The 19,638-nt window shown below is 42.2% G+C and overlaps 5 protein-coding genes across 9 annotated transcripts; 4 read left to right on the top strand and 1 right to left on the bottom strand.

The window, feature by feature from the left end:
* Positions 1 to 1,261: 1,261 nt before the first annotated feature.
* LOC103428302 (hypersensitive-induced response protein-like protein 1) lies at positions 1,262 to 4,736 on the bottom strand. Of its 5 annotated transcripts, none has more exons than XM_070824172.1 (7): positions 4,385 to 4,595; positions 3,983 to 4,127; positions 2,673 to 2,880; positions 2,371 to 2,491; positions 2,158 to 2,249; positions 1,975 to 2,071; positions 1,262 to 1,884 (listed from the first exon to the last, which is right to left on the bottom strand). In XM_070824172.1, exons 2-7 carry the CDS (start codon positions 4,012 to 4,014, stop codon positions 1,529 to 1,531), a joined length of 906 nt encoding a protein of 301 aa, XP_070680273.1. In that variant the 5' UTR covers positions 4,015 to 4,127; positions 4,385 to 4,595; the 3' UTR covers positions 1,262 to 1,528. The 5 variants fall into 5 exon arrangements, with proteins under 5 accessions (XP_070680273.1, XP_070680275.1, XP_028959846.1 ...); XM_070824174.1 differs by having other exon boundaries at positions 2,673 to 2,871; XM_029104013.2 differs by lacking the exon at positions 3,983 to 4,127 and having other exon boundaries at positions 2,673 to 2,871; positions 4,385 to 4,736.
* An 891-nt stretch (positions 4,737 to 5,627) lies between these two features.
* On the top strand, positions 5,628 to 6,746 carry LOC114825408 (uncharacterized). The gene is made up of 2 exons (XM_029104011.2): positions 5,628 to 6,030; positions 6,182 to 6,746. The coding sequence occupies exons 1-2, from the start codon at positions 5,869 to 5,871 to the stop codon at positions 6,623 to 6,625; spliced, it is 606 nt and encodes a 201-aa protein (XP_028959844.1). The 5' UTR covers positions 5,628 to 5,868; the 3' UTR covers positions 6,626 to 6,746.
* Positions 6,747 to 7,201: 455 nt separating this feature from the next.
* Positions 7,202 to 9,106, top strand: LOC103438162 (uncharacterized). Its single transcript, XM_008376699.3, has one exon. It carries the CDS (start codon positions 7,202 to 7,204, stop codon positions 9,104 to 9,106), a length of 1,905 nt encoding a protein of 634 aa, XP_008374921.3.
* Positions 9,107 to 11,134: 2,028 nt separating this feature from the next.
* On the top strand, positions 11,135 to 12,961 carry LOC103438161 (uncharacterized). The gene has a single exon (XM_008376698.3). The coding sequence runs from the start codon at positions 11,135 to 11,137 to the stop codon at positions 12,959 to 12,961; it is 1,827 nt and encodes a 608-aa protein (XP_008374920.3).
* A 690-nt stretch (positions 12,962 to 13,651) lies between these two features.
* On the top strand, positions 13,652 to 15,503 carry LOC139196934 (uncharacterized). The gene is made up of 2 exons (XM_070823294.1): positions 13,652 to 14,302; positions 14,391 to 15,503. Exons 1-2 carry the CDS (start codon positions 13,652 to 13,654, stop codon positions 15,501 to 15,503), a joined length of 1,764 nt encoding a protein of 587 aa, XP_070679395.1.
* Positions 15,504 to 19,638: the final 4,135 nt, after the last annotated feature.

Below are 19,638 nucleotides of genomic sequence, written 5' to 3'. Positions count from 1 at the left end.
ATAGTCATTATGCAGCGTTCATTGTGGCTAACAGGTGGAACTGCAATGCGAAAATGTTTTTGCTGCGGTTGCTGGAGGAATCGGGCTGATACGAAATCCCTTTAAGAGATATGATCCAGTTGCAAACTTTTCTGCCGTGAGAGGAGGCAGTTCTCTGATCTCCATTGGAACCGACCTTGCCTTCGACGTATCTGCAGGAACATTAGACAAGTTCAATGCCAGTTTCAGCTTCAATAGCGACTTTGTTTCTGCTTCCTTGTCCCTGTGAGCAATCCTGTTGAGAACTTGGAGAAGATAAAATGTGTAGAAATATATATATATATATATATGTATGTATATAAAAGTCAGCATATATAACTGTTTGAATATGCAGGGACAAGCTAGACAATTAGAAAGCTTCACGCTTCACCATGGTCAATCCCCTGAGCAACACAGCCCTTGGAGCAGAGTTGAAGCATAGCTTCCCAATCCGTTTTAGGCTTACCATTCCCTCCCGGTTTTGTTTTTGGAAACTCACAAGTAACTTCCAGTGGGTCATCCATCCTGGGAGTGCTCTGGCCTCCTTCTCGCTTGAGCTCCAAAAAAGTCTCGTGCTAGGTAGGGATGATAATATACATTTAAGGATCATTCCCCTAGACGATGTAAGATGTTACAATCCACCCCCTTTAGGGGCCCGACGTCCTCGTTGGCACACTTCCGGCCAGGGATTGGCTTTGATACCATTTGTCACATCCCAGCCCGGGTCTACCATATCCCGGGACTATTCCACCACCGTAGTACGATGTTGTCTATTTTGGGCTTACCATTCCCTCACGGTTTTGTTTTTGGGAACTCACGAGCAACTTTCCAGTGGGTCACCCATCCTGGGAGTGCTCTGGCTCCCTTCTCGCTTAACTTCAGAGTTCCTACGGAACCCGAAGCCAGTGAGCTTCCAAAAAGCCTCGTGCTAAGTAAGGATAGGAATATACATTTAAGGATCACTCCCCTGGACTATGTGAGATGTTACAATTGGCGCCCAACACGCATTCTTGCCGTCTACAGTGGCGAAGGCTCGAGTTAGCAGACACGGCAATGTTGGCGTTCTTATACGGCAGAAGGTGTTTCTGTCTATATCTGGAGAAGTGGATTTTATAGGCGTAAAGAGAAGTCCAAACTTTGAACTCTCTCTGTGTTAGGCTCTAAAATAACCTAATTTGTTAGTAAATTTTGCTGGTGTTACAAATTCGAATACGATATGAAAAAGAGTAAAAAATGTGACACGTTTTTATGAAGAAATTCATGCACTCGACAAATAAAAACGCTTTTAAGTCTGTCTGAAAAAGGCAAAACTGTACAAGATTCATGTTTACACGAATAATTCTCTCATTGTATAAGATCATTATACGCTCACCAGAAATCGTAAATGCTCACATATACAGTATTAAACAATTAAACCATGAAAAGAAAACTATAAACAAATAAAGCACGTCGTAATGACCCAAAAGAAGTTCCTGCAGATGAGCGATAAAAAGCTTGTAGAAGAACCGGACTACTGATAAGAACCCTGAAGAAGTCCATCACGAATCTGAGAAGCTACATCCCGTACAGCACCAGGTCCATGGGGAATAAACACGGTGGAGGATTTAGAGGCAGCGCCGATCTCCTTCATGGTGTCAAAATACTGAGTGACAAGGACCATGTCCATGACATCCTTTGCAGTCGTCCCTGGAACATTGACGGAGAACCCCAGCACACTGTCTCTCAAACCATCTACAATTGCTTGACGCTGGCGAGCTATACCCAGCCCAGAGAGATACTTTGACTCAGCCTCACCTTCAGCTCGTTTAATTTGCAAAATCTTCTCAGCCTCTGCCTTCTCATTAGTTGCCACTCTCATTCTTGCAGCTGAAAAAATATAGAAAATATGGTAAAACAATTGAAACCAAACAGATCACATGTGCGGAACTGCATAAACATCGAGAATAAGACTCATACCAGCATTGATTTCATTCATTGCCCGTTTCACATGCACATCTGGTTCTATGTCAACAATGAGCGTTTGCACAATCTCATAACCGTATGCAGACATAGCCTGCAACGCAAGGAAAGCAACTTGGTTAAAAGTCGAGTTGTATTTAGACACCGCAGTATTATATGAATTTTGCTTTGCTGCATTACTTTTTCGAGCTCATCTTCCACAGCCTTTGCAATTTCATTCTTCTGCTCAAAAGCAGCATCCAGATTCAGCTTTGGAACACTAGCTCTAATCACTGCGAGAAGGAAAAAGGCAAACTCAATCAACTACAAACACTTCTGATTAAAAAACACTAAAATACGTGTATCAAAAAGTCCATTATCTCTAATTTATTAAGAGGGATATTTAGTTTATACCGTCGAAGACATAGGCCTGGATTTGAGACCTTGTGTTGGTGAGTTTGTAGAAAGCATCATCTGCTTTGTTTGCTAGAGCACGATATTGAATAGATGCAACGACGTTAACAAATACGTTGTCCTGACAAGTATATAAAACAATCATTCAAGTTTCACATATAAAGAACTTGAAATAAAAGACATGCAATGAAATTGCAAATTCAGTTTCTTATCTGAAAACATTGGAGAGTGTAAGCGTCCAATATTCAATTAAAAGAAATACAGAGGGATTAAGTCGTCTCCACTTATGAAAGTTGACACACCTTTGTCTTGGTCTCACAACGCACGTCCAATTGCTGCAAACGAAGAGAGAGATGACCAGCAAGCTGATGCCCAAGAAACCAAGGCAGGCAATGACATCCTGGCTCAAGAACATCCACAAACTTTCCAAATCTTTCCCTTATAGCTACCGTGGATTGATCAACTTGAACACAACAGAATAGATTACCCATGTTCTCTCCGCTATAGTACCTCCAAGAAAGGTCATGTACATATATCAAAACTAAAGTTTAAAACACGGAGATTGATAGGTAGCCTTTTCTTGGTTAATAAAATAACCAAAAAAAGCTACTTCATATTATAAGCAAGTTTTTCTTCATAATGGTTATTTAAGTCTTTTGAATTTTCCATACTTCACGCTACCTAATTGAACAAGCAGCAAAAGTACATATGATAAATCTTTGAAACTATACAGATCACGAGTTCAAGACCCAGAGTTCGCACCAAGAACCTGCCAACTTGAAATTTCAATTGATCTAAGACAATAATACTAGTACTAATCTCTGTGTGAGCGAGCTACGAGAGAGAGATTTATAATTCATATGTCAAGCAAAAGAGAAAAAACAGAATCAAGGCATGATTGCAACATGGACATAATTCAAGTTGATCTTTCATAAAACTATCCTAAATTCCAACTAGATTATAAATAAATAAAAGGGATTTTTAGAAGCAAAACACATCTAAAAATACCGAGAACAAGAACGCAGACACTCCCAAAACTATTTAGTCACCTTCTAGAGAGAGAGAGAGAGAGAGAGAGAGAGAGACTTACAGTTACAGTTAGTATAACAGAAGAGGAGGACAAGAGAGGCAGGGAAGAAGGAAGAAAGATAGGAATGAGTTGACCCAAACAAGGTAAGATATATAAAGATTCTGACAATATAGACTTGTAAATCTCTTCAAAAAGACCGCAGTCCAAAACCTTAGACGCAATAAAGAAATACCAACAACAACAAAGCCTTATCCAACTAAGTAGGGTCGGGACACAGTAAAGATAACTTAAAAGGTCAATGAGTTATATACCGATAATTCGGCACTAGGTATATAACTAAGAACACTTAATACCATGAGCTGTAACAACAACTTTACACAATTAAATCCCAAACAAAACAAAAATTAACATTTAAAAATTGCAAATCCCTACATAAAACAAACTAGTTGACTGCAAAACAAGCCTCAAAAACTAAAAGGTGCTTAAATAGCAAGCATTGGCAGCAGTACATAGTTTTCATCAAGATACAACCAGGAGATAACTTATCATACAAAATCAAAGAACAAGAACAGACACACATACATCAAATGAATACAATTCCTCCCCCACAACATTCATCGCCACAGCTACCAGCTAACACTTTGCCGTCTTAGCCACGAAAACGACATTTGGGGTTCTGCTGCATTTGTTTCTTCGTCATATTTTTTCGAGAATACGATATTTTAAACTACGAAGAGGGATATTCAAACTCAGTACATTTTCCATTTTCATTGGCTTCACATATACATACAAAAAATCGAAAACCCATGTTGCAATTCAATAAAAAAACAAATTTTCCGGGAAAAAAAACAGAACTTTCCGGGAAAATGTGGAGAGATTGTAAAAAGCGAGTAATATCGATACGAATTGCTTAACTAAACGAAAATTGAAAATCAACCCGTCATCCAAAATTGAGAATTGCAGGGAAAGAGATGCGAAAGGTACCTTCTTTGCAAATTTTAGCAAATTGCAGCTGGCCCTTGAATGCTTGAAGACGAAGAAAGATAAGAACTGCGGTATTTAAAATTGAATAAAAAACGGGGAAAGTGATAAGCTTTGAAGCAATTTTTGCGGATATGTTCTTTCAGCTGCCAAAGGGCCAATCAGCAATTTTTCAAGTTTTTATTTGTGCTGTCTGTCTGATCTAATCGTCGTCGTTTCAATTTCTGATACCATTGTTTCGACGATATATTGCCACGTAAACTTTCTTATTAGAGTTCACAAATTGCCACGTAGCTTCCAACTAGATTGCCAATCCACAAGTGCGCCAGGAAAGTCAACGTGCTCATTGGTCCCGGTGAATCATATTTTGTTTTCTTGATGCCGAAGAATTCTTTTATGTTATGTAACATTTAATGCCAGGAAGATTTGATGGTCTAGATTAGTTTGAAGTATTGCTTTTGTTGTGGTTGTGGTTATGGGAATTCAAGTTATCCAATGTTTGTTGCATTTAATGCTACGTAGTACTGATGTGGAACCCCTTAACACCAAAATTTTCTATTTTATTTGAGAACATAAAGAGGTCACACACAAAATAGATGCCTGAAGATTTGAAGTCATTGGTGGAGGGCTAGCGTCAAAGTGAAAATTAGGCATTCATGTGACCCTCCTTATCTAAATTAGAGACTTCCTACCCCATTTCCGGCTTTCTCCTTCCCCCTCATAACTCATCTAACTACTGACAAAAAAGCGCTTTGTATTGGTTTCTAGTCACTATTATACTCTTTGTCCTTTTCTTTTTGAAGCAAAATATATTAACACACGCTAAGGTGTGGGTTAGTAGGCTAAGTTTCATAATGATCTAGCAATAATATGATTCAATTAGCCTTTAGTGATAATCGAACATAAGGCCTCTCGCTTATAAGTAAAAAAGAATACCACTAGACAGTATTACTAAAAAAGTTGTTCCCAAAATAAAAAGAGTAGAGGTCACTTAGTACTATAGTCAATGATATTCTTTTTAATTTGTAAGTGAAAGTTTTTGGGTTCGATTCTCGTCAAATATAGACCATAACCAAATTATTTGTGGCTAGCCTATTGTAGATTTAACTCACTTGTCCACCCGTTAGTATAAATAATATCAATGTATTAATAAGGATGAGTAGAATATTCCTAAAAAGCAACATAAAATCTTCCAAAAGTGGGTTTTAATTGTTTTGGCATAGTGTTGGGCTTTAGCTTCAAGAGTTTGATTCAAAAAATAGGCTGGAGTTTTGGTTCAGCCCAATTCCCATCTAATTTGGAAAAAAACATTTCTTGTAATTTTATTGGATTTGGAAAGATAAAGCTATCACCTTTCATCAATTTGATTGGCAGGGACACAGCGACGTTCGATAACCAGACACAAAAATCCCCTTTCTTCCCTCTCTCTCTAACATCCCACGTGGCAAGCCACACACGGAGAGCCGGAGCTTCGGTACACATCATCAATGGCGGTCAGTACTGCAGCATCTTCAGCTACCTGCAATCTCAACCACACAAGCAACTTCCTCTCCTCCAAACCCCACTTCAGTTTCATTTCTGGTTCATCCCGCAACTTCCCCGCCAAATCAAGGCCCTCAACAATCGTTTCCATGGCGCCCCAAAAGAAGGTAATTACGTCCACTCCTTCTCTGTAACTTCTGTTTGGCTACCAAGAAAGTATATTTATACCAAATTACGAATACCCTTTCGATTTTTGGTTAATAAACATATACCCTTTTGTTCGTTTGCTGAGAAGATGTGAATTTTGTAAATTTCCAGGTGAACAAGCTCGACGGCGGCTGGGAGAAGAAGTGGTACGGAGCGGGAATCTTCTACGAAGGGGCGGAGGAAGTGGAAGTCGACGTCTTCAAGAAGCTGGAGAAGCGGAAGGTCCTCAGCAACGTCGAGAAGGCGGGGCTTTTGTCCAAGGCGGAGCAGCTCGGGGTGACCCTGTCGTCGATTGAGAAATTGGGGCTGTTTTCGAAGGCGGAGGAACTCGGGCTCCTCAGCCTGCTCGAGAAGGTGGCTGGATTCTCCCCAGCCGCCTTGGCATCGGCGTCGCTGCCCATATTGGTGGCGGCTGTGGTGGCGGTCGTGGTTATACCGGATGACTCGACGGCCCTGGTGGCGGTGCAGGCTGTGGTGGCGGGCGTGCTTGGGGCTGGCGCTGCTGGATTGTTAGTTGGGTCAGTTGTCTTGGATGGCTTGCAAGAAGCTGATTAAGTTTCTCACTTTTTTTTTATAATTGTTTTTGTTTTTCAAATTTTCTCCTTTTGTAGGATAAAATTGAGAATTATGTCTGTGATATACTGAATTAGAGAATGAATCAATAACCGTTCTGAAATTGTTTGTTTCGCGTCGAGAAAATTAATAACTCGTCACATGAGAGATTCAACGCACAAAATCACTAACAAAACTAGTAATGAAAAACTCTTTAACGAGCAACACCACCACGAAACACGAACAAGAAACACAAGTTATGAACTTCTTGTCTAAAAGATTAAAAAAAAAAAACAGCTATGAAAATTTTTAGTAAATCAATGAAGTGTTTATAGGAAACGATTAATGTCCAACAGAAGAAAAAGAGGAAAGGATTAATGACATATTTAATTATCTTTTACGCATAAGTAGTTCATAAAAAAATAAGATATTGAAATCAAATGGATGATACGCAGAGATATACATCCAAGGAAATTGCTTGGACCACAAGTAACAAAAATCTTCGGCGCCCGCTTTAAAAAGGCAATATCAAGATTGCTTCTTCTCTTCATCCACAATATCCATTTCAATTTTGATTCCATGAAAACTGGGCAAGTGCAGCTCCTTTCTGTTCTGAAAGCATGCCAAAGCTATGTGAGCAATCTCTCACAACTCACAAGATCGGCGGCTGCTCGGACGCCTCTCGTCGGTCCTCCGGAGCTCAAACTACCGGTAACATCACAACTGTCACTGCCACAACCCCAATTAGCACACCAACCCAGCCCAACCCCCTCCGCGAAGGAGGTCCCGTACTCCTTCGGTAACCCCTGCCACAATCTCTATTTCCACGTGGTAGGCAACGAACCTGAGAGCCATGAGCATCTGAACCAACTGCTTCCGGAGGCCTGGTCCCACAATCCCCTAACCACCCTTAAGCTCATCGGTAACCTGCTAGACAACCACCGCCTAACTGGAAAAGGCTACGACGAATTGTTTTACACGGCAGCGTTTTGGCTCTACCAGAACCACCCCAAAACCCTAGCGCACAACGTGGTGCCGATCGTCGGGTCTTTGGGGGCTTTCGAAAACATTCTTGAGGTTCTTTACGGCATTGTAGATGTCAATGCCAAGAGCAAGAGGACATCGAGGGAACACGATTGCTATTTTGAGTACATAAACTTGATACAGGAGAAGGCAGGCGACACGGGGACTAAAAGATGTATCGCGATGGCTAGAAATGCTGTCGACATGTATGAGCGTGACCCCAATTATCAATTGTTACACGAGAGGGTTTCGGATGTTTACGCTGAGTGCTTGAAATGTGATATCCAAAATTTGAAGGAATATGAGAAGCAGAAGCTGGATAATGACAATGATCCTAAGGACTCCGAGGTGTTGGAGTTAACCTCTGCAGCGAAATGGTGCCCTTCGGTTGATTCTTTCTTTGATCGCGCGACTTTGATATGCGAGAGCATTGCAAAGAAGGTGTTCCCGCGACAGGAATTCGTAGAGGGTGTTAGTGTTGAGGAGGAGGCAAATTATGTGTCCAGGGTCCGAGAGAGGCTGATGAGTGAGGTTTTGGAGCCTTTGAGGGCAGCCATAGCGAAAGGCTATAAAGATAATACTCGAAGATGGCAAAGGTTAACCCCGAAGAGCAAGTTTGTGCAGACGGACTTTCCAAATGATTTTAATCCAAGAGTGTCAAGGTCAGCAATTGTTAAGTATTTGGAGGATGTCAAAGCTGGAGGCAAGTCGAAGATTGAAGCAGGTGCCATGCTTCCAGATGAGATCATAAGCAATGTGCACGACCACAATTATGGGCAACTGGCTGAGCATCAGTGGAAGGCAATGGTGGAGGAGATCTTTTTAAAAGAGGGGAAGTGGAAAAGCTGCTTGGCTGTGTGTGACGTCTCCGGAAGGATGTGTGGTAACCCCATGAATGTGTCATTGGGTTTGGGACTGTTGGTGTCTGAACTGGGTGAAGAGCCATGGAAAGGAAAGGTCTTCACTTTTAGTCGAAACCCTCAACTACTTACCATACAAGGGGATGGTCTTAAGTCCAGGTGCACGTTCATGAGGATGATGGACAACCAGGACTGGGATGGCGAAACTGATTTTCAGAAGGTGTTTGATTTGATTCTGAACGTGGCTCTGAATGAGAATTTGAAGCCAGAGCAAATGATCAAGAGGGTGTATGTGTTCACCAGCGACCAAGATTTTGATGATGCTTCGGGCGGTAGCTGGAACACAGATTATGAGGCAATACAAAGAAAGTACAAGGAGAAAGGGTACGGAGATGTGGTGCCACGCATAGTGTTTTGGGATCTGAACGATGACAAGTATCCTATGGCACTTCCTGCAGAACAAGGGGTGGCCACATTGGCTGGCTACTCCAAGAAATTTTTCAAGTTCTTCTTGGACAATGATGGGGATATTGGGCCCGACCATGTCGTGGAAGCAGCCATCTCTGGCGAACGGTACCAAAATCTGGCTGTAGTGGACTAATCTTTGATTTGAATTATTGCTCTTGTTTTCTAGTTAGGGTTTGGTAACTCTTTTTGAGTGTTATTGGATCCACTCTTTGTTTTTTCATTTTCCGTTCCTTTGCCCTTTGGGATTTTATGAAAAGAAAGCTTCAGTTGGCTTGTTTAATGGTTTGGTAATAGCATTTTATCTGGTTTAATTACTGCAAATTTGTGATTGCTAATTGTGCAGGATTTCAGATATGTGTAGATATATTCATAGATATGAACAAAATGATTTAAGTCGTTAATCGCGTGCAGTTTTAAACAAATTGGACATCAGTTTTTGCTTGAACCTTGTAATTTCATTTCCCTTCCTTCATGCCCTGGTGATCAGTATTTGTAGCAGCACGGCCGTAAGAGTGATCACTAAATTTGTGGGTTGTACTTGAATTTGTTTCCGAGAGGTACTTCGAACTATGTATTGTTCCGATACTGACTTGAATGTAAGCAACAAGGCTCGAAGTTTTCGGTTAAACATATTTTCATTTTTCGTTTCTTGCTTGAGAAAGTTGGCTTCATGTTGATTTATTTTTCAAATCTGGATGAGTTGTAAAGAACAATCATTTTTCAGTGTAACACTGGTGCAGCCAAAATAAATGCCAAGACAGTAGTGAAAAGTATGAAGGGTTTCTCCACAGGAGTTACAAAAAAGTATGAAGACAAAACGCTTGGAAACAAAATAGAAGAAATCCTAGTGAGTGAAGATAAGAAATTTTTATATCCCAAGAACACGGTTACGTGCTGTTATTATGTACGAAAAATCAGAATAAACGCGATCAAGTGTTTACTGTCTAATGTTATAACGCTCATATTTGCAAGAACTATATATAACATCACCAATCATGCTCTCTATTTTATGAGTTACCTAAAAAATACAATCCCCCGATGTTGGTCTTCTAGTCATAGGACAGTTTGCCCAATTTGAGTCACAAAAACTCCTTAATCATAATTCACTTTTGGAGGAAAATAACAGCCCTTGTCCAGGACAATTTTTCAAATATTAAAGAATCCGAAGTGCAGCATCCAAGTGTAGTTTTCGTGGTTGATGCATGACTTGGCTTAGAATATTGACATCATATGTGATGTATGGTCTAGTAATTGTGAGGTAATTATTGAGAATTTCGCCATGATCACTGTTGGTAAGTTTCAAATTTTGCTCCATAGGAAAATCAACGGGTTTAGATCCGGCCTCATTTGGTGGGGAAGATGGGATGAGTTATTTTAAGTTAAATTGGACTTGTAACCCAGCCAATATTTGGTGAGAAAAATTGTAACATGGACTGAATTGACTACAAATCCGAAATAAGGAAAATATAATGGGTTATGTAACCTAATCACACACATGGGTTATGTAACCTATCCCTACCAATCAAATCCTATCCCTAAGACTCAACCTCATCCAGCCCATCAAACAGGCGTCATGCATTGTCCAAGATACCAAGAGTGTTTTTCCTTTGAGAAATCGCAATGCCGGCTTTTAATAGAGATTTTTCACGGAATGACCAAAATGATTGACAGTAGACAAACTCAGAAACCACTTCTATTGATTTCAAATCTCTAGAACCAAAGTGAAAATATTATGCCAATCTCAAAAATTATTTTGACTAAAACGCCATATCATCCACACATATCAATATAGCAGAAAAAGTGTCACCAAGTACCCTTGTAAATAAACAGTAATCTGCGAGAGATTGCTTGTAGCCAACTTTTTCTTTTGAATTATTCGAAACCAAAAAATCACTACTTTTTCTTTTTGATTATTCGAAACCAAAAGATCTTTTGAATTATGATGATATCCATCCTCATTGAAGTGATTGAATTTTTTTTTTCAACAGGAAGATGTTCAGGGATCTTGTCCCAAAAAAGAAGACTTTGAAATTAGATGGGAATTGCTTGGACTCCAAGTAACAAAATCATTGGTGCATAAATAAATGCAGAGAGAAGTATACGAAAAGGATCTCATCAATATATCTGTATGTTCCCACACTATTCATTTCAATTTGGTGCAATGACGACAGGGCAAGTGCAACTCATCTCCGTTCTCAAAGCGTGCCCAAACTTTGCCGCCGCCGGTGGCAGCATTTCTCCATGCACAAGTCCTACAACTCTTGTTGGTCCTCCAGAGCTCAAACTGCCAACCTCACCACCACCTCCGCCTCGACTTCATTCAGAATACAAACGGGCTTGGGCTCGCACCCCCTCAGCGGCCAAGAGCCGCTTCCGCTCCTTCGGTAACCCCTTCCTTGATATCTTTTTCCATGCCGTAGGAGACACCCCCACCATTCGTAAGTATCTGAAGCAACTGCTTCCGTTCGCCTGGTCCCACAATCCCCTAACCACCCTCAAGGTCATTTGTTCTCTACAAAGGAGCTGTTTCACTGCCAGATTGTTTCACACCGCGGCATTCTGGCTCCACCAGAACCACCCCAAAACCCTAGCAGAAAACGTGGCGGCTTTTGCTGAACCAGGAAAGTTTGAAGAACTTCTCGAGGTTCTGTACCGGAATGTAGATGTAAATGGCGAGGGGATGAGGAGAATGGTGAGGACTCGTGAGTACGAATACCATCTGGAATTGATACAGGAAAAAGTAGACTGCGGCGGGCGTATTAGTAGTAATAAGAGAAAGGAGATGATGGACATGGCCAGGAAGGCTGTTGAGATGTACGAGCGCGACCCGAATTATCAGTTATTACACGAGCGGGTTTCGGATCTTTATGCTGAGTGCTTGAAGTCTGATATTCAAAATTTGAAAGAATATGAGAAGGAAAAGATGGCTGATGCCGTGGAGTTGAGGTTGACCACGGCGGCAAGGTGGTGCCCTTCCGTTGATTCCTACTACGATCGCGCCACTTTGCTCTGCGAGAGCATTGCGAGGAAAGTTTTCCTCCGAGAGAAATGCTCACAAGGAGTTAGTGTTGAGGAGGAGGCTGATTATGGGTTTAGAGTCCGAGAGCAGTTGATGAATGAGGTTTTGGAGCCCTTGAGGAGGTTCATGAAGCAATGCCTCTATGATGATGATTTTCCAAGAGAGAGGAGGTCCCATGCGGTTAAGAAGTACTGGATGGATATCAAAGCCGGTAAGTCCAAGATTGAGGCAAGTGCTATGCGTCCCGATGAGATCATATGCCATGCGAATAACCGCAACTTCGAGCAACTGGCTGACCCTCAGTGGAAGGCAATGGTGGAGGAGATCTATTTAAAGCAGGGCAAGTTGAAGAACTGCTTGGCTGTGTGTGACGTCTCAGGAAGGATGTGTGGGCACCCCATGAATGTATCCTTAGGTTTGGGACTATTGGTGTCTGAACTGAGTGAGGAGCCATGGAAAGGAAAGGTCTTCACTTTCAGTCGAGACCCTCAGCTACTTACGATACAAGGCGATGATCTTAAGTCCAAGTGCGTGTTTATGAGGAGGATGGACAATCAAGACTGGCACGGTGACGTTGATTTTCAGAAGGTGTTTGATTTGATTCTCGATGTGGCTGCGAATGAGAATTTGAAGCCAGAGCAAATGATCAAAAGGCTATATGTCTTCACCTGTTTTCAAGATTTTGATGATGCTTCGGTGAATAATTGGAAGACTGATTACAAGGCAATACAGAGAAAGTTTAAAGAGAAAGGGTACGGGGATGTGGTGCCACAGATAGTGTACTGGGATATGAATGACGACGATCTTATCCCATGGGTGCGCTATGCAGAACAAGGGGTGTCCAGGATGAGTGGGGACTGCAACGAATTTGTCCAGTTCCTTTTGGACAACGGGGTTTTTGGTCCCGACCATGTCATGGAAGCAGCCTTCTCTGGCGGACAATTTCAAAGCTTGGCTGTAGTCGACTGATTGTTTGTGTTGTTTTTTATTAGTGCAATTTATCTTCTCTTTCGTTTTTCGTTTTTCTTTTGCTTGGGGAAGTTGTCTTCTCGTTGATTTATTTCTGATATCGGTGTTAATTATAAAGAACTAAATGATTCTTTTGACTTCTTTTAGGTTGTTCTCGTTACATATAAACAGATCAAAAATTTTCGTGCCATACAAGTTTTGTTTCAACGAGAATTGGGATGTTTCGTGGTATCATTCTTTTTCGGTACAGACATTGTTGAATTCAAGAAAGCCCGAAGGCAGCGGAAAACCCTTTGCTTTTCTTGGGTTTAGAGGAAACAGCTGCATACTTGTGCTTAGAGTTTCAGCTGTATACAACATTTAATTAATCACCTAATTAGTGTTAATATGTATCAATCAATGCGACACTAATTAACCATTTTACATAATCTAAATCCACAACTAAATAAAAGCAAATGCTAATTCTCCCTGATTTGGAGCATAGCAGAACAAAACCAAGATTAAATATCAGAAATTAAACGAGGAAAAAAAGGGATATGGAAGTTAAATAGCCTAGATACAGAGTTTGAGTAACAAATTTATTGGTGATCAAGTAGTGTGTTGGTATATCTTTAAATAACAGTCTCATTTATTCTCTCAGCCAAATTGATTGAAAGGGAAAAAAAAAAATCAGACCTCAAATTTGATTCAATGAAAACGGGGCAAGTGCAACTCATCTCTGTCCTCAAAGCATGTCTAGGCTCTGTGCGCAATGTCTCACATCTCACAAGAATCGTGGTTGCTCTGACACCTCTTGTCGGTCCTCCGGAGATCAAACTACCGGTAACCTCACAACCACCGCTGCCACAACTCCATATAGCACACAAAGCCGCTTCCAACGCTGGGGTGGCCAAGAAACCGGCCTCATTTGGTAACCCCTGCCTTGATCTCTATTTTCATGTGAAACCATACAGCTATGGGACAGCCTTTAAGCATCTGAACCGGCTGCTCCCGCTCGCTTGGTCCCATGATCCTCTGACCACCCTGAAGCTCGTCTGTAACCTAGTAGAAGGAGGTTACGACTCCTCTGGAAAAGGTGAAGATGAGTTGTTTTACACGGCAGCGTTTTGGCTGTACCAAAACCACCCCAAAACCCTAGCGTGCAACGTTGCGCCAATTGCCGATTCGTTTGGGAATTTTGAACACATTTTAGAGATGTTGCTCGAGATTGTAGACGGCGAAGATGAAAATGCCAAGAGGAGGAGGTTGAATAGGGGGAGAAGCTATAAAATCAAATTCGAGGACTTGGTTCAGAAAAAAATAGGCAAAAGAAAAACTGTGCAGATTGCCAAGGCCAAGAAGGTGATTGAGATGTACAAGCGTGACCCCAACTTCCAGTTGTTGCACGAGCAGGTTTCGGATCTTTGAGCACTTGAAGTCTGATATTCAGAATTTGAAGAAATACGAGCAGCAGCAGTTGGACAATGCTTATGATCTTACACAGTGGAAGTTGGAGTTAACCCCGACTTCAAGGTGGTGCCCTTCTATTGATTGCTTCTTTGATCGCGCCACTTTACTCTGCGAAAGCATTGCGATGAAGGTTTTCCCGCGAGAGGAATGCGAAAAAGATGTTTCTGACCAGGAGGAGGAGGCTGATTACGCGTCCAGAGTCCAAGAGCGGCTGATGGATGAGGTTTTGATGCCGTTGAGGAAGTTCATGAACTCAGGCTATTCGCATGATTTTCCAGCAGAGAGAAGGTCTGATGTGGTTAAGGAGTATATGAACGATGTCAATGATGCTGGCGAGTCTGAGATTGAGGCAGATGCTATGTTTCCACATGAGATCATACGCTATGTGAACTACCGCAATTTTGCGGAACTGGTTGACCCTCGGTGGAAGGCAATGGTGGAGGAAATATATGTAAAGCAGGGCAAGTTGAAGAACTGCTTGGCTGTGTGTGACGTCTCCGGAAGGATGGTTGGGCGCCCCATGAATGTGTCATTGGGTTTGGGACTTTTAGTGTCTGAACTTAGTGAAGAGCCGTGGAAAGGAAAGGTATTCACTTTTAGTCGAAACCCTCAGCTACTTTCGATACAAGGCGATGATCTTAAGTCCAAGTGCAGGTTTATGAGGAGGATGGACAATCAGGACTGGGACGGTGACACTAATTTTCTAAAGGTGTTTGATTTGATTCTGGAAGTGGCAGTGAATGCGAACTTGAAGCCGGACCAAATGATCAAGAAGTTGTATGTGTTCACTAGTGACCAAGACTTTGATGATGCTTGCGGCCGTAGCTGGAGGACTGATTACGAGGCTATACAGAGAAAGTTTAAGGAGAAAGGGTATGGAGATGTGGTGCCACACATAGTGTTTTGGGATCTAACCGGTGACAAGTATGTCCCTGTGGCGTGGTGTACACAACATGGGGTGACCGCTATGAGAGGGTACTCCAAGGATTTTGTCGAGTGCTTCTTGGACAATGACGGTGTTGTTGGCCCCGACCAGGTCATGGAAGCTGTCATCTCTGATGAGCAGTTTCAAAATCTGGTTGTTGTGGACTGATATTCATTTGATTTATTGTTCTCGTGTTTTGGTAATGGTTTAGGTAGTTCTGTTGTTGATGCACAAAATCGGAGGGGTCTTGAAACAACGTAAATTCGACCGTGAATCTGCAAGAAAGTAAAAAGTACAAGATGTATCGTGGTTCACCTCAATGTTTGGGCTACATCCACACTGATGTTGATATTTTTTCACTCTGAATGGTGAATATACAAGAAGGCTAGAGGCAATGTGCTCTCTAGCCTATTTTCTGTGTGCTCTCTTCCCATGGCCTCAAACTTGGCCTCTGTATGTGAGGATGAGAGCTTGAGGTTTGTGAGGGTGAGAATGCTCTTTTATAGAATAAGGGCTCCTCACTTATTACATATTTGCCCATTCATTTATTACATAATTACATTTGAGTCCCCCGAGTATTTATACGAGGTCTAAATACGGAGGTCCTAAGTATGATATAAACAGTAGTCCCCCAAGTCTTCAGTCAAGAGAGTCTTTTGGCTGGAGACTTGAAATTCAGTCCATGTGTGGGCCGAAGTAACTAGATGTCGTCTAGAACTGATACTCGATATGGGGCGGTGCCCAATCTAAAATGATGCTCAACCAGAAGTAGCACATGTTGCGAGGCTGCTCTGCTTGTGGTTTATGTTGCCTTGGTTGGCTCGGCTTGTGGCATTGAAGGTGGGGGAGTCCCTTTTATAGAATAAGGGCTCGCTCCTCAATACAAAAATGATGGGCTGGAATTGGTGTTCGCGGCGAGGCGGTTGCTCAGCAGGCGGCGATGCTCTTAAATGATGGTGAGGGAGTCCCTTTTATAGAATAAGGGCTCGCTCCTCAATACATAAGTGATGGGTTAGGAGTGATGCTCGCGGCGAGGCGGTTTGCTCAGCAGGCGGCGATGCTCTCTAATGATGGTGAGAGAGTCCTTTTTATATAATAAGGGCTCGCTTTTCAATACATAAGTGATGGGCTAGAGTTGATGCTCGAGGCGAGATGGTTGCTCAGTAGGCGGCGATGCTCTCTAATGATGGTGAGGGAGTCCCTTTTATAGAATAAGTGTTCACTCCTCAATACATGAATAATGGGTGCTCTCTAATGAAAGTGAGGGAGTCCCTTTTATAGAATAAGGGTTCACTCCTCAGTACATAAGTAATGGGCTAAGTCCCCCAAGTATTTTTGAGGCCTAGTTGTGGAAGCCCAATATATGATACATAGTGTGTAGTCCCCCAAGTCTTCAGTCAATAGAGTCTGTTGGCTAGAGACTTCAAATTCAATCCATGTATGGGCCGAAGTGGCGGTTGTTCGGAGGCGATCGTTGTATACCATGCACTGAAGCTTTGTAGGTGAAGCTTTGAAAGTGAAGCTTTGAAGCTGGAGCTTTTGTAAATGAAGCTTTTGAAGCTGGAGCTCTGTAAATGAAACTTTCGAAGATGATTGACATGAGTGATGCTCATGAATGTTAATGTTGATTGACATGAGTGATGTTCATGGATGTTGACATGAGTGATGCTCATGAATGTTGACATGAGTGATGCTCATGAATGTTGACATGAATGATGGTCATGAATGTTTATGTATGATTGACATGAGTGATGATCATGAATGTTGACATGAATGATGGTCATGAATGTTTATGTATGATTGACATGAGTGATGCTCATGAATGTTTATGTTTGATTGACATGAGTGATGCTCATGTATAATTTTGGAGTACTAGACGTACTTTTGATCACCTAGTGGGTGATAATAGCGGCAGGCTGTTACATCCCACATCGCTCAGGGGAGTGATCCTTAAATATATATTCTCATCCCTACCTAGCACGAGGCCTTTTGGGAGCTCACTGGCTTCGGGTTCCGTCGGAACTCCGAAGTTAAGCGAGAAGGTGGCCAGGTCATTCCCATGATGGGTGACCCACTGGGAAGTTGCTCGTGAGTTCCCAGAAACAAAACCGTGAGGGCGTGATCGGGGCCCAAAGCGGACAATATCGTGCTACGATGGTGGAGCGGGCCTGGGAAGTGGTCCACCCCGGGCTGGGATGTGACACAGGCTGCCGAATAATTTTGGAGTACTGGACGTACTTTTAATCACCTGGTTGGTGATAATAGCGGCAGGCTACCGAATATTTTTGGAGTACTAAGCGTACTTTTGATCACCTAGTTGGTGATAATAGCGGCAGGCTGCCAAATAATTTTGGAGTACTAGACGTACTTTTGATTACCTGGTTGGTGATAATAGCGGGTGAACCTTAAGTGGAGGGATAAAGGTTGGGGTTTGAAGCCTTGTAATTGCTTTCGGTGCACCTGGCACCATCATTACTTCCTCTTTTCTGTTAGATTCCACTTTTTTTTTTTTTTTTTGTAATTGCTTTCGGTGCACATGGCACCATCATCACTTCCTCTTTTCCACTCTTCCTCTTTTCCTTTTTCTGAAATATTCTCTCAACAACATTATGATCTTTTTCTTTTTCTATTCTATTCCTTTATCCTGATCTTCTTTCTCCTCCTTTTTCTTTTTCTATTTTCTTCCTCCCTTTTTCTTTTTCTAACATCATGATTGATTTCCACGGTGCCAAACCCGCACATAGACATGAAGAAGCCGACCGTGAGGACGAGGATGGCACCGAGGGGGACCCATATGAGACTAGAGATGATGATGATAGGGGTGAAGATGATTGGGCCAAGGACGATGGTGGTGACGGTAAGACCGATGAGGAGGAGGAGAATGACGCCGGAGAAGATGACGTCAGGCTCAATCATAACCTTCAATAAAATCCGATGTCTTTTAAGATTGTCATTTGACATATCAATAGTTGTATTCACTGCTTCCAATCTCTTTCTTCATTCAGTTGGAGATAGAGGTGTTGCTCGCATTGAAGGGTCCAGCAAAGGAAGATGTGGAATACCTCATTCTAACTGAACCAGTGATGGCTTATACTGCAATGGCCATTTGTTGCTGCAGAAACTTGCACTAGGATGCCGGAAAATCTCTCGTTTCCTCTTAACCATTCAAAATATGCAAGTGCATCTTTCGACAGCCCACTGTGCATTATCCTTTGTTCATTCAGATATATCCTCCCACGTATGTTGAGACCCTCTACGAAAGGGGGATGCTTGGCCGCCACCGCCTCTACGTCTTTGATCATTACGAAATGGTAGAAATTCACCACCATCTATTCAACTTCTCAGCTTTACCTCAAACTAGAAACTCTAACCTGGAATCGCTTTTTCTTTTCAGCTTTTCCTTTCTGAGGTGCTATAACATTCAGCCGTAGACCGCCACCAAATTTGACTTGGTCTTCTCCTTCATCTCCTCTGCTCTCGGCACCGGTACTGTCTGCAACGGTGACGGTGGCGGTGATGTAGACGGTCTCCTGATCTGAAATTTTAGGCTGGTTTCGGCGGAGAACTGCGGAGATGCAGGTGCGGTGGTGTTTGACGAGGCCTTTCCTGGTGGAGACTCCGTCGACGGTGGCAGTCGGTGTGATGTCGTCGCTAGGCCTGGCATAGAGCATCTTTTCCAGCACGATGGATGACGAGGAGTTGTAGAGGAAGCTCGCAGACGCCATGGATGGCAGAGGAGATGGAATCGCGGCAAGGCCGCAGGCTGAGCATGGAGAATCTATTGGGTCAGAAGCTCTGAAGTTCAAGAACAAGATGGCGAAGAAAATAATGGGTTTCTCTTGAATTTGCAAAATTTCTTTCCTTTCTGATCGTCTTAATAAGGGATCAAAAAGTATATATCAAGCAAAGAACACTTTCAGCATCTACACTTCAAAAGCTCTTCTTGATGCAGATACCAGTCCTTCCAAAAAAAAAAAAATGGTTGTTTGGATCTTTAAAGTTTGAAACTTTTGAGCTGTGAGTTTGTTTTGTTTGAAGAGGTGAAAGAGATCAGAAGCAAGAGAGAGGCAGAGAGAGTTTTGGTTGTCATTTGGGTTTTGCAGATCCATGGTGGACAGTGGTGAGGTTGTGAAGGTTTCACGGTGGTGACATGAAAACCTGAGAGAGAACCGACATAACTTTTCGTGTCGTTTCCCACAGACGGTGCCAAATGTTGATGCACAAAACCGGAGGGGTCTTGGAACAACGTAAATCCGATCGTGAATTTGTAAGAAAGTAAAGAATACAAGATGTATCGTGGTTC

The sequence above is a fragment of the Malus domestica genome, chromosome 06 (assembly GCF_042453785.1).
Source record: "Malus domestica chromosome 06, GDT2T_hap1".
Taxonomy (NCBI): domain Eukaryota; kingdom Viridiplantae; phylum Streptophyta; class Magnoliopsida; order Rosales; family Rosaceae; genus Malus; species Malus domestica.
The sequence above is the reverse complement of the archived record's forward strand: the minus strand, read 5'-3'. Positions and strand labels throughout refer to the sequence as shown.